The 14080-nt window shown below is 48.0% G+C and overlaps 1 protein-coding gene across 1 annotated transcript in view; it reads right to left on the bottom strand.

Annotated features, from left to right (window-relative positions):
- The window catches only part of PLXNA4 (plexin A4), a 502367-nt gene that overhangs the window by 456570 nt on the left and 31717 nt on the right, over nt 1-14080 (bottom strand). Inside the window, exon 2 of the mRNA XM_054292393.1 lies at nt 10703-11966. Within this exon, the coding sequence (XP_054148368.1) occupies nt 10703-11881 (1179 nt within the window). The 5' untranslated portion in view covers nt 11882-11966. The remainder of the gene's footprint in view (nt 1-10702; nt 11967-14080) is intronic.

Below are 14080 nucleotides of genomic sequence, written 5' to 3' on the forward strand. Positions count from 1 at the left end.
TTCTTTAGTGTAATTTTAGTATATCATTTTCATAGAATCATAAATCAGCCTTCTGAAATATGGAGTCAAGATTCTCATCTCTTCCCTCGTCCTGGGGACCCTCAAACACCACTACAATGGGTCATTCCCTCATTAGGAGGAGTGAATTTTTATTATTCCCTGCTGCACATTCCCTCACTCTGCCTCTCCCACTCTCTCTCCTTGTCTAAATACGTGCCTGGCTAATATTGCTTGTTTACAGGATAAATCAGCTGTACAAATCCTATTATATTTTGGATCACTGACAGCGACGGGGTAATGACATTGAAACGGGGAAATGCAATGTACTCCTCTAATGTCACCCACATGTTCCATCAGCTGCACCAGTTCCCAGTGCTGCGTGGAGGAAACAGAGCAAATTCTGTCTTTACCATTCAGTTCCAGGCCTGTCTGGCTGTCTTGCCTTTCCTAGTGTTGAGTATTTCTTTAAATAAAGGATCATAGGATGGTTTGGCTTGAAAGGGACTTTAAAGACCAGTCAGTCCCACCCCGTGCCATAAGGAGGGACACTTTTCATTGGATCAGGTTGTTCAAAGCCTCATCCAGACTGGCCTTGAGCACTTCCAGAGATGAAACTCCAGCTCCATCCTGAACCTGGATGCACCAGCTGCACAACCAGGTCTGTGCTGCCTCTGCAAACACCAAATTTTGTCTTAAAGTTGTTGCTAGGTTACCCAAATATCGTCCCATGTCATGGACATCTTTTATGAAAAAACCTTTCCTCAGGATTTTTTCCTCCTGAGAAGCTGGGAGGCCTCAGGAACAAAATGTAAACAATGATTATCTGCTGCTGTGGAATGCAACAGGTGCATCTGTGATTGGTCTTATGTTGGATGTTTCTAATTAATGGCCAATCACAGTCAGCTGGCTCGGACAGAGAGTCTAAGCCACAAACCTTTGTTATCATTCTTTCTTTTTCTATTCTTAGCTAGCCTTCTGATGAAATCCTTTCTTTTATTCTTTTAGTATAGTTTTAATATAATATATATCATAAAATAATAAATCAGCCTTCTGAAACATGGAGTCAGATCCTCGTCTCTTCGCCATCCTTGGACCCCTGTGAACATGGTCACAGTCCCATCCTCAGTAAAATGCTTCTCAAACAAACTCAGAGCAAAAACTCTATCCTCCAACAGCAAAGCCATGCAGGTGCCAGGCTGGGAGTGTCTGGGGCAGAAATATGGTCAGATGTGATTCAGGCATCCTTCTGTGAGTAACTGTTTTTTTCATCTCCATCTCCACTCTATCCACTCTTCAAATATATGTGTTATCCTACCAGGTACAATAGGAACCCATCCATGCAATTTGGATAAATAGAGACATTTCAGGGAGGGAAAAAACAGATAAGTCTTATGTTATACTCGTGGAATATCAATAAATAGACACACACATCAGATCGCTCCCGGAGGCTGAATATCTTCACTGCGCCTCCAAGTTCTGAGACAGAGCCTGCACTGTGTTTCACCCCCACAGCCCCACTGGCATCAGGAGAGGGAAGGAGGAAGGGTCTGTGCAGGATTTATCCCAGAGAGCAAAGCTGAATCCAGCACCCCCTCGACCCCCTCCTCAACAGAATGGGCATTGTACAACCGCCCCTGCTCCGGCTGCTTTAAATAGCAGCAGCCTCACCAAGGGAGATGGAGTCATTTTGCTTCTGGCTCTTCCAGGACATCTGGGGTTTGCTTTCTCTGCATTTTTTTTTTCTAATTTAAAAAAAAACCCTCTTGCACAAGTCTCTTGGCCTGCCAGGCAACCTCCTGGCGAGGCGAGGCGAGGTCAGCCTTGCAAAGTCCTGGTGAGGAGGAGAATCTGAGCAGATCACGTGGAGGCCTCCAAAAACGCAAAGCTGAGCCACAGACAACCTCAGGGCTCGACCACAGAAGAAAACAGCCTGGGTTGCTGGCAGGGGAAGCAGCAAAGAGCAGTTCCCAGGAATAGATCTAATTGTCTGTGGGGTGGGGACGTGGCACAGGGATGGAGGGTCTGGCACTCTGCTCACCTGCACACCAGGGGTGATGCTGAGCTGCTCAGGCACAACTGGTGCAGGGATAGCAGGGATGCTGGGGGAGGGAGCTGTGCCTGGAATATCTCAGACCCAGCAGCCTTGGGTCCTGCTCTGCCCTCAATTGTCACAGGTATCTTTTATGAAAAATCTTTTCCTTAGGATTTTTCCTCCTGAGAAGCCGAGAGGCCTCAGGAACAAAATGAAAGCAATGATTATCTGCTGCTGTGGAATGCAACAGGTGCATCTGGGATTGGTCTCATATGCTTGTTTCTAATTAATGGCCAATCACAGCCCAGCTGGCTCAGACAGAGAGCCTGAGCCACAAACCTTTGTCATCATTCTTTCTTTTTCTATTCTTAGCCAGCCTTCTGATGAAATCCTTTCTTCTATTCTTTTAGTATAGTTTTAATATAATATATATCATAAAATAATAAATCAGTCTTCTGACATACGGAGTCAGATCCTCATCTCTTCCCTCATCCTCAGACCCCTGTGAGCACCATCACACTCAATGAACATTTTGTGTGAGCAGGGTCACCCCGACGTGAGAGAGCAGCTCTGTCAGAGGGTTTGGCACCCAGCTGCTTTCAGGCACAGGCTTTCCTCCTGGTTTGTGCTTTGGAAGGCAATAAATGGGTTTGAGAAGGTTGTTTCCAATGCATGTTCGGGTTTTTCCCCCCAGGACAATGAGGATTTGTGAAGGAGAGGTTTCAGGGTGGGGGTGTTTCACGGTGAAGGTAATTAATTACTGCCAGAATTATTTCTGCACCCACTGGTCAGGCAGTATCCTTTCAAGGCCAGGTGTTTAATACTGAGAAACCTACTTAATACCTCAAATGCAATCATCCTCTCCACGCAATTAGGCCCTGATTTACAGCCCTTAAGTGCAAGCTTCTGTTGATGTAGGGGATTAGGAGTTTTTGTTTTGCTCTCCCTCAGAGCTCCCAAAGCCCCTCTTTGCCATGCCTGGAGTGTAGAGCACTTTGCAGAGGCAGGGACCTGTCCTCATCCCTGCTGGCTGAAAGCAGAGAGAACCATCCCCCAGGGCAAAGAGATGAACCCACACTCTGCCTGAGCTCCCCCCACACTGGGGAGGATTTCCCAATCCCAGTTCAGAGGGCCAGGACCTTACTGGGAGCACTGGAGACATGAACTCAGTTGCTCTCCAAAGGGCACAGCCCCAGACATCTCTGGCCACTTCCACCACAACCCTGACAAATACCAGCTGTGTATCTCCCTGAGCTGCCTCCTGTGGGGAAATGACTGGAATTTCTGTCTGTGGAAGTTTTTCACCCCGGAGCAGAGCCAGCTTTGCAGAGGAGGTGATGGAGATGGAAGGTGCAGGGGGAGATTTGCAAATCCCAGAGCTCAGCTGCAGAAACCCTGAGCCAGAGCCCTACCTGTTGAATTATGCTCTTTTCTCACCCAGAGATGGGGCAGTGAGAGGCATTTCCAAAACTTTTATTCCATTTTCAGTCTCGTGAGACGGGTGAGACAACACAGATGTTATAATTCACCGCATCACAATCAGAAGTGATTGTGTCCCTCTTCCTCCCCAGCTCAGATCCCACCCTCTCCAGCCCCAGAGTCACCAGGATGACACTTGTCACCCCTTATCACAGCTGCTGGGCCAGCACCAGCTCTGCACACCCAGCATCCAACACAAACTGATGTGAGCAAGTGCACAAACACAGATCTGGCAGCCACCAGCCTGTTTGCTCCAGTGAGCATTCCCAGGGAGGCATTACAGCATTGCTCAGGGTACTGCCCTCCCAAAAACTGAACTTTATCATTTCTGGGGGGGTTTCCTGCTCTTATTTGCATTTTCAGAGGAAGAAGACGAAAGTGCTGTTAAAAATTGACCAAGAGCTGACCTCAGCTGTCCATAAACCCTTTGAATCAGAAACTCCAGCCTGTAAAATTTGGAGTAAAAACTTTATCGTTTTTGGGGGGGAGGGTTCTGCTCTTATTTGCATTTTCAGAGGAAGAAAAAGAAAATGTTGTTAAAAATTGACCAAGAACTAACCTCAACTGTCCACAAACCCTTTGAATCAGAAACACCAGCCTGAAAAATTTGGAGTAAAGATGTGTACACAAAACTTGTCCATGGTCTGTCCAGCTGAGATATCGCTGTCATAAAATATCCCTTCACCAGGATTTCTTCTTCTGGGAAGATGAGAAGCCTCAGCCTCTTCATGTTTTACTCCTCTAGAATGTGATTGAAAGAGCAGCATGTGAATTGTTTTTACTTAATGACCAATCACCATCAGCTGTGTTGGACTCTAGTCTGTCACAGGTTTTATCATTCATTCTTGTTAAGCCTTCTGATGTCCCTTTTTCTTTAATATAATTTTAGAATATAATATATGATATGATATGATATGATATGATATTATATATTATAATATCTAAATATTCTATTATGTGATCTAATATAATATCATATCATATATCATATCATATCATAATTAATCTAATCTAATATAAATATTAATATTATATAATACAATATATCAGCCTTCTAAGAACTTGGAATCAGATTCTCATCTCTAGCCTCATCCTGGGGAGACAACACCACAACACTGGGATGAGCAAACAGTGCTGTTGTGCAAGCAGCAGTGGCACTGACACACACAGGGATTTATTTAGGATAGCCCAACTGGGAAACAGGGAGATTATGAGGTAAAATGAAGCTGATAACTCAGCCCTGGGATTGATCCATGCCCCTGGGAAAGAATCAGGCTCATGTCCTCACCAGTGCAGCCAGGAGAAATGGGCAAATGGGCAAAGGTCAAAGCCCCTGGATCTACTTCCACATCTTCCTCTTCCCAAGGATTCACCAAAAGCCAACACTCCTTTCCCACAACCTTTCATTTTTAAGGGAAAATGGGAAAAAATGACAGATAGGGATAGCAATTCCTGCTTTTTTGCTTGTAAAGGGATTTTTTTTCCCCTCAAAACACCCCTTATTTCCAGCAGCTCCAGCTGGTCCTTCTTTCTAAACAACCCTGTTCTTCTGCCCACCATGCCAGAGAGGAATGTAAGAGCAAGGAAGATATTTCCAATTCCTGCAACAGATGGGCAAAGCACCAAGATCCAGGAGACCCTGGGCCACAAATTGAGGGGTTTTGCCTTAGCCACCCCCCCTGTAAAACAGCCTGCTGCTGCTCCCCATCCTGGTGTCTCAGAGGTGCTCTATGTCCTGTGACCACCGGGGATGGTGAACACAAGCCTGGGAGGAAGAGGAACATGAAACAGGCTGAAAAATCTTGGCCATCCCTGTTAACACCAATGATTGCAAAGAGAAGACATGGGAGGAAAAGGAAATAGGCTGAAAAAACCAAAATCTCAGCCATCTCTCCTCTTCCCAGGAGTCAAGATGGCTGTCCCATACCTTACACAAAGACACAAAAGTCTTTCCACCACCTGAGCTGGAAATGGCCCTTCCTATCCTGGTGGGATGGAGCAGGAAGGAGCCCAAGGGTGATCCCCAAGGAGCAGGCAGTGCTCATCCCAATGCTGATAAAGGAAAATATATGTGCACCCAGCTGGCCTCCAAACATGCCCAAATCCAAAAACTAATCCCAAAACTTCTCCTGAATGCAGATAAACCCTGTGACAAGAGCAATGCTTGCTTGGTGGGCATCAGGGATGGGCAGGAGAGAGCAGGAGAGAGCAGGAGGAGCCCTCTCCTGAATTTGTTTTAGGAACAAACGCATGGAGATGGTGCAGAACTCTCAGAGATTTCCCCAGCAGCATCTGCAGAGAGGTTTTGGGGAGTTACCAACAGCCACAGGAAGCCTTCACAGCCAAGTCACTCGTCAGACAATGGCTTGGGACCCAAACATCCACTTCTGGTAGCAAAGTGTTGGGAAAATATTGCCCAGCTCTTCACACAAGGGCTTTTGTTGGCCAGTGAGCTCTGAAAACATTTCTGTTCTGCCCCAAGTGACAGCGCTGCCATGAAAAACAGGAAGAGACTGAATGCAGCAATTTAAACAGTCAAACCCCATTTCCTGCCAAAAGGAAAGGAAAACACCAGCAAAAGGCAGAGGCCAGGCAGGAGTTGGGACTGACACTTGGATTATCTTGGACAGATATTGGTGGAAGCTGCAGTGGTGGAGGTGACAGCTTTCCATGGGAGGGACTGGATTCTCTTAGGCTGGGAGGTGGGTGAGGATGAGGATGAGGATGAGGATGAGGATGAGGATGAGGATGAGGAGGAGGATGAGGATGAGGATGAGGCCAGGATGTGCCAGGAGAGCAGCCCTGGGGTGTGAGCAGCTCCTGAACTGACAGCCAGGGTCACACACCAGCAGCCCACCTGGTTTGGGACTTCCTTTCCAGCCAAAGTTCCAGCAGGATCCCTGCTCCTCTGCTCTCCCCACAGCCCTGACACCCTCAGGCTGCTTTGGGGTCAGTCTCCAGTGCCCTCCTCTTCTTCATCCACTTTTTGTCTCACAGCTTTCACCTGCTTGGTCCCCAGGGTACAGGGGAAGGCTCCCCTGCCTGCCTCCTCCTTTCTCCTGAAGGAATTCTCTGATCCTATAGTCTGGGATGTTCCCCATGAACAAATTCAGAACCCAGCTGAGGTGGGGAAATACCTGAAAGAGAAGTACCAGGATGACCCCTAAGGAGAAAAAGATCATTGCAGTGAGCTGGGCTGAGCATCCCAGGAGTGGAACTCTCAGCAGGCTTCAAAATGCACCCATTAATCTAATTTCATTGTGATGACAATCAACAAATCCCCCAATTATCAACTCCTGGACAGGAATTACACACTTACATTTTCATCCTCCTCTCAAACTGCCTTTCATTCCCACCCTTTTTTTTTTTTTTTTTAAGAAATCCAGCATTCCACAACACTCTCACAGAACCCCAAAATGGTTGGAAGGGACCCCAAAAGTTCATCCAGCCATGAGCAGGGATAACTTCAACCAGCTCAGGCTGCCCCATTACAAAGTTTATGAAGGACATTGAAACCACAGCCTTCCTTACCCAACATGAAGCTGCTTTTCTGTTTTAATAAACCTTTTTTTTCCCATCCAGAGCAGCCCTGCCTCTGCCAACATCCTGCATGTCCACAGGGTTTGAAGGTGCCCTCTGACTGTATAAGCAGGAAGGGTTTCAGCATCCAGAGAGGAGATTTAGATTCCACATGAGGGAAAGCTTCAGCACAGCACAGACAGATTTTAGAGAGAGAGAGGAATCTCCATAGCCAGAGGTTAAGAACAGGTGAGACAAACATCTGTCAGAAGCGTTATAAGTAGGGCAGAAGGGCAAATCAGATGACCTCAGAAGAATCCTTTTTTTCCCAGCCTCATTTTTCTCTGATTATATGAATTTCTAAGCATTTGGGGTCAAGTGTACTGCTTAAATATCAGCTATTATCCTGCTTTTGCAGAGAGGTATTACCTGAGACCATTCATCACCTGAGTGAACATCACCAATTTGCAAATCAACTGCCCAGACATAAAAATCTGTCATTTTTTTCGATTTATGCTGAAGATGAATGGGAGGACAGCAGTAACACAGGGATAGGAGAGGAATGAACAGTGAGGATTCTCCATTCATCTCTGGACTTTCACCTTTCCCACTCTAGAAATTCTGCTACCACATTGCTGACATCTACAACAGGCACTTGGGGGCAACCACAGGCTCATCAGAGAATTTTTTTTTGGTTTTATCTTTGTCTTGACCTTTGCAAACCAGACTGGAACAAGTTCTCCAGGACATCCAACCCTGCAGGACATATGGGGACTCAATGCCTCCTGCTGAACACTGACCATGAGACAAAGTTGGTCCAGCCAAGGTCTTTCCTGACCTCAACTCTCTCAGCTCCAGAGGTAACCAAGCTGCCTGACCATGGGAGCCACAGAATCTGCTGCTGGGGACCAGAGCATTGTTCCCCCACATCCCTGGAATTATTTGTGTGCAGAGTTGTGCTGGGAATGGTCCCCAGGAGATTTCCATAGTCCTGAAATAGCCTTGAGCAAGGATAACACCAGGGCAGGAGCAGAAGTGTCCTGTCACATGGATTCCCCTTGAGCCAGTTATTGCCGTGTTAGAAATATTAGAAAAAATAGAAAAATGTTTATTACTAAAACAAATTGGTGCCTTGATAGGCAAGGACAGAGCAGTGAAAGCAGCTCCTCAGTCCTACAAAGAATCACAGAATGGCTTGGGTTGAAAAGGATCTTAAAGGTCATCCAGTGCCACCCCTGCCATGGCAGGGACACCTTCCACATCCCAGGCTGCTCCAAGCCCCATCCAACCTGGCCTTGGACACTTCCAGGGATCCAAGGACAGCCACAGCTTCTCTGGGCAAGCTGTTCCAATGCCTCAGTACCCTCTGTGTAAAGAATTTCTCCCTAACCCTAATCCAAATCTCTCCTCTGTCCCTTTGGAATACTCAGTGCCCACCACTGGACCTGTTCTCATACAGGATTTTAGCTGCCAGCAAAGCTGAAATTCATTTCCAGCCTGGGCCATAGGCAGGTTAAGGCTCTGTTTGCACCAGCAGAGAAACATTTGACATCCCACAAAGGCAGGGAAAGGCTCACTGATGGCTCAGTGATTGCTTTTAGAGCTGCCTCTAACACGTGTGAGTGGCTGAGCAGCAGTGCTGGGGCTTGGCTGGCAAGCAGGACACCAGCAGAGGAGAGCAGGCTCTCACAGACACACATCCAGCCTCCAAAACACTTCACCAACCATCAAATATTTTCCAAGCTTAGCAGCTGGACTCTGCAGCCTCTTTCAGCAGCCAAGTCACTAATACCCCTTCCCTCAGGCAGCACAGCTGATCTCAGGCAGGGCTTGCCAGCAGCTCTAAGCAGGCTCATTTAAGGGGAGTTCAGCCTACTTAGTTACACACTTCAGACCTGCTGCTTTTAATTCAAGCATCTCCAGGTCCTTTTGCAGTGCCTGTGATTCACAGTGAAGATGTACACTCATAAATATGCTCTGACACTTTTCCTCACCATGTCCTCTCTCTAAGCTCTGCACTCCTGTCCCTGCTCAGTCTGACACCAGTTTCCTTGGTTTGGGACTCACCCCATGGCCTTTTTTGCTCCTGTCTAAAGCCACAGAAAGCAGGACTCAGAGGTTTCAAGCCTCCTAATTGGAGAGGTCCAGCCCTGCAGACGTTAGTGTGGAGCACAAGCAGAGCAAATATGCAAATGCATGTAGAGGCTTAAGAGCCCAGGAAGGAAACTCCAGTGGGAAGCTCCCAGCTTAAATCTAAAGGCAGCTCTTTGAATGTGCACAGGCCTTGAGGCTAAACAAAAAAATCAGAGCCAGATTTGGGCACAGCCTTTCTCCCTGTGCAATGCTCCACAGGGAGATTTGAGGGTCTAGGCAGAGGAGATCCCAACTGAAATCAAGGATTTGTCCCTTTGCTGTGGGAGAATGAGGGCAGGGCAAGGTCAAGCAAGGACACTGAGGGGTGTAAAGGGGAATTAGGGCAGAGCAAGGCAGGAGCAGTGTCCTTGCAATGAGACTGCCATCCACATTCCTCATGGTCTGTCCTTGGAGCATCAGGAGAACCCCCCCAGATACCAAGGCTTGAGCACCAAGGAGCAATCCCATATCCTGAGCACTGCCTGCCTGGAGATTTTGGGCAGGAAAGCACTGTGGCATTTCTCCCTATTCCCTTTGCTCAGACTGGAACTGGCCTCTCACTTGAAAGAGCTCATTAAGGGTGGCAATCAAAGCCTGGGGAGCAGCTCCTGCAGCCCTGGGCTGTAATGCCCCTGTCTGTGCCTGCCATCAAAGCCAGCCCTGTGCACATTCCCGCAGTGACACTCAGAATAAACCGAGGCAATTTCTTCAGACCATTTGTAGGTCAGACAGACCAGCCTCTTCCCCAGTCCTGCCCTTAAATCTTGCAGTGTTTAATCCTTGATCTGCAGCCAGGCCTTAATTTCTCAGTGCAGAGCTGGCTGGAGACCGGAAGGCGAGGGGCTTTGATGGTTAATGGCCAGTGCTTCTCAGCCCTGGATGAAATGAAGCCCTGGCTTCAGAAAGTCCCCTGAATAAATCCTGCCCCAGCTACAGCCCCGGGAAGCAAAAGGACACCAGCATGCACAGAAACTGGCACAAGCTGTGACATTTCTAGGTCTTGTTTTGGTTTAGGTTTGAGCTGAGAGTGCACCTGGGTCTAAGTGATTTCACCCCTGTGATTTGCACCATGACGTAACCTTCACCAGCTTGTCCATGAGCTAATTGGGGCATGAACTGGTTAAATTGGGTGGTGTGGTGAGCTGGAGGCAGAGCCAGCACTGGGACAAGGATTTGCACCATGAAGTAACTACAACAGGTATATTCCTCCCAAATATTCCAAGGCCCCTTGCTTTAGCTCATCAGCAAACACAGAATTTCTGCTTGTTCTGGTACCTTCAGCAGCTTATCCCTGAGCTAAATGGGGGCATGAACTGGTTAAATTGGGTGGTGTGGTGAACTGGAGGCAGAGCCAGCACTGGGACAAGGCAGCCTCAGCTCTTTGGTCTCTGCTTTAAGGTTGGTTATTTGAAGACAAGACCTGTTGGTTATCAGAAGACAAGACCTGTTGATTATTTGAAGACAAGACCTGTTGGTTATCAGAAGACAAGACCTGTTGACAGTTGAGGAGGGCAAAGGGGTGCTCAGGGGCTCACTTACCGCACTGCTACAGGGAATGTCCTTGACCTTGAGCCAGGCCAGATCTAGCGTCCCCTCTCCCCTGTAGCAGGACTGAAGCCTGTCCTTTATGCGGTCATTGATGTTCTTCAGGACAAAGATGCAAAGAGCAGACTCATCCAAGGACTTCATCTTCCTTTTCTGCCCCTTGGAGAAGACTGTGAAGAGGATATCATCCTCAGGGCCAACCCCCAGAGACCTGGCCAGGATGGCTCCAGCCTTGGACAAGTAGGCAGCCTGCAGCAATCGATATTCCACCCCGTTCTTCTCACAGCCAATGGGCACCTCCACGTAGGAGTTGAAGGCCGTGTCCTCCTTGCAAAGCCTCACCAGCTTGGAGGTATAAACCTGCTCCTTCGTGGTGGAGCCGGGTGGGGAGATCATCTCAGGCTGCAGAGTCAGGAAGTAGACAAAGTTCCCGCTGCTGAAGCCGTAGATGTAGTAGATATCAAAGTCGGGGATGATGGTAAAGGTGTCTGAGGGGATCTTGATCATGGAGGCCACAAACTCGTCATGAAAGACATATGCAAACATCCCATCAGCCTCGGAGTTCTTGGTGAGCTTCCTGCTGGAGATGGTGGGGAAATACTCCGGCTTGCCGTCCACAGCCGTGGCGATGAACAGCTTGTCGTCCATGTTGCTGTAAGAAACAATGACTCCAAAAACAGAGCCACTCTCATTCACCCCAGAGAGGTAATGCTCCTTCTTGTGGAAGGGCTCTCCCAGCTTGAAGAGGTCATCCAGCCTCAGGAGCTTGCAGATACCCTGGTACAGACTCCCACAGGCTATCAACCGATTCTCCTTGTAGTCTATGAGGAGCATTTTGTTTATGTTGTTGGTGGGCGTCAAGGGTTCGTTGCAGGTTTGGACTATCCTGGGAGGATAGCACTTGGGATTGTCATCGTCAGGACCAGTCTCATGGGTCACCAGGACCTTCAGGTCACTGGAGAGTTTGTAGATCCTGTTGACGGCCCCCAAGTAAATGTGCCCAGTCCTTTCGTCCACCACCAAGTGGTTGAAGTTTCCCTCTGCTTGCTCTGCAGTGAAGGTGATGAAGGGCCTCTTTGGATGGGGTGGCTGCTGTCTGCCCAGAGGTGACACTGTGGTGGACAGCAGGAGGTGGGAAACCAGGCAAGTCCATTTCCACATGGCCGGCGACATGATTAGAGAGGTTTGTATTCCCAAGGCAACAAGGATTAGAAGCTGTACAACTCCTCAAAACGCCAATTCCCTGGCAGATTCTGTCCTACAAGCAGAGAAAAAAGAAAACAAAAGTACATCACTATGGAGTATTCCTTCCTCCTCCCTCCTTCACAACCATGCCATCATCAGAGCGTATTTAATTGCTAATCCTCCCTTTCTCCACTCTGAGCTCTCTACTTAAAACCAGCACAAAGGGAACCCTCCTGACAGAAAAGATGCTGAGAGAAAAAGCAGAAATCACACAGCAGAGTAATAAATCGGCACCCTTTGCCTCTCCATTACACACCCATGTGCCCCATGGTGCAGCATAAATATTGACTGCAAGTGCAGAAGGGTAATGGTAAAAACATCACCCAGCATTGCTGTCTGCACTGCCAGCACCAGCCCAGCTGTGGATTTGCTATCTGAGATGCCAGAACTGGAGAAGAATTATTGTCCTGCTCTTCTGGACGAGGCACTGAAGCCTGGAGAAGGTCAGGGATCTGCCTACAGGGATGGGGCCAGATGGATGCTGAGCTCTCCTGCAGCCCTTGAAGTTTGCCAGGAAGGAGCCTGCTCTGGTGTGACATTAACATCCTTTCACGGAGATCCCAGCCCAGAACAGCTCTGTTTGAGCAGGAGCTCTGTGAATCCAGATCAAAGCTGCCTCACAGCAGCCCAGCCTGCAATACAGACCCAGGGGTTGTGGTGTGCCAGCTGTCACTGCCACATCTGCAAAGGGCTGGGAACAAAAGGGGCACTGGGTGTCCTCTCTGCCCTGGGCTCTCACCACAAACCACTCTCCACCCACAAAGGGCTGGGACCAAAAGGGGCACTGGGTGTCCTCTCTGCCCTGGGCTCTCACCACAAACCACTCTCCACCCACTTCACAGCCAAGGGAACATCATCTAAAAGAGATCCAGCTCTCCTGGGGATCTCAGCTGACTGAGACTTATCTACCAGCAGTGATAAAGCCTAAAGCACCATGAAGTAGGAAAAACAATGACCCAAGAACCAGCCTGGTCCAAAGAGAGGGAAGAGGCTTTCCTTGCACCACTCAGTCCCTTAAAGTCTCACAGGTTTTGACCATGGTGATGGGAGCAGTGTGGGGTTCAAACATACCAGCAGTGATAAAGCCTAAAGCATCGTGAAGTAGGAAAAACAACAACCCAAGTACCACCCTGGCACCTTTCCAGAGAGAAGGAAAAGACTGTCCTTGCACCACTCAGTCCCTTAAAATCTCCCAGGTTTTGACTATGGTGATGGAAGCAGTGTGAGGTTCAAACATTTAGTGGGCACATCCCCAAGCCCCATGGAAACACCTCTTCCTACTCAGCACATCCATCTGCTCCCTTTTCCTTCACTTTTTTGGTTGGTTTTGTCCTAAAAGCAGCTTTACCCCTTCATGGCCTCACAGAGCATGTGGGAGATGGAGTTCTACCAGCTCAGGCCTCACCAGCCAAGCTCCTCACTGAGTGCTGACCACACAAACCTGGTGGCCAGGCGCTTCATCCCTCTGTCACCCAGATCAGAACTTCACAGAGCTGCTCTTGATTTTAGAAAGGACACAAGCCAAACACAGCACCACTCCTGCCGTGTCCCAGCCCCTCTGTCACAGAGTGACTTTGCTGAAATCAGGGGTGTCATCAGTGATGACAGCCAGGCTGGCACAAGTAGGAGGCAAGGAAAAAAATCCCTGCTTGCAGATCCCAGCAGGGAGCAAGATGAGACAGTGACACAGGCCTGGATGTGCAGCTTTTTCAGATCTCTGCAGCTCTGCTAATGCTGGCAAAACTGAAAAATCTACTTCAGAAAATAAAAGGGAGAATAAATCCCACATTCTTTTGACCCATAGGCTGATTAGATCCTGTCACCATGATATTTTCTGAAAAATCCCTTTGCCAGGATTTTTCTCCTGAGAAGCTGAGAAGCCTCAGAAAATAAATATAAGCAATAATTATCTGATTGCTTTGGAATGTGGTCTGGGGGTTGTTTACCAACAGGTGCATCTTTGATTGGTTCCATGTGAATTGTTTTTAATTAATGACCAATCACCATCAGCTATGTCAGACTGAGTAGTCAGTCACAAGCTTTCATTATCATTCTTGTTTAGCCTTCTGATGTATCTTTTTCTTTTGTGTAGTTTTAGTATATAATTTCTTTTAATATAATATCATA

The sequence above is a fragment of the Melozone crissalis genome, unplaced genomic scaffold (assembly GCF_028551555.1).
Source record: "Melozone crissalis strain CALT ecotype California unplaced genomic scaffold, PUWL_Pcris_2 ptg000110l_1, whole genome shotgun sequence".
Classification (NCBI taxonomy): domain Eukaryota; kingdom Metazoa; phylum Chordata; class Aves; order Passeriformes; family Passerellidae; genus Melozone; species Melozone crissalis.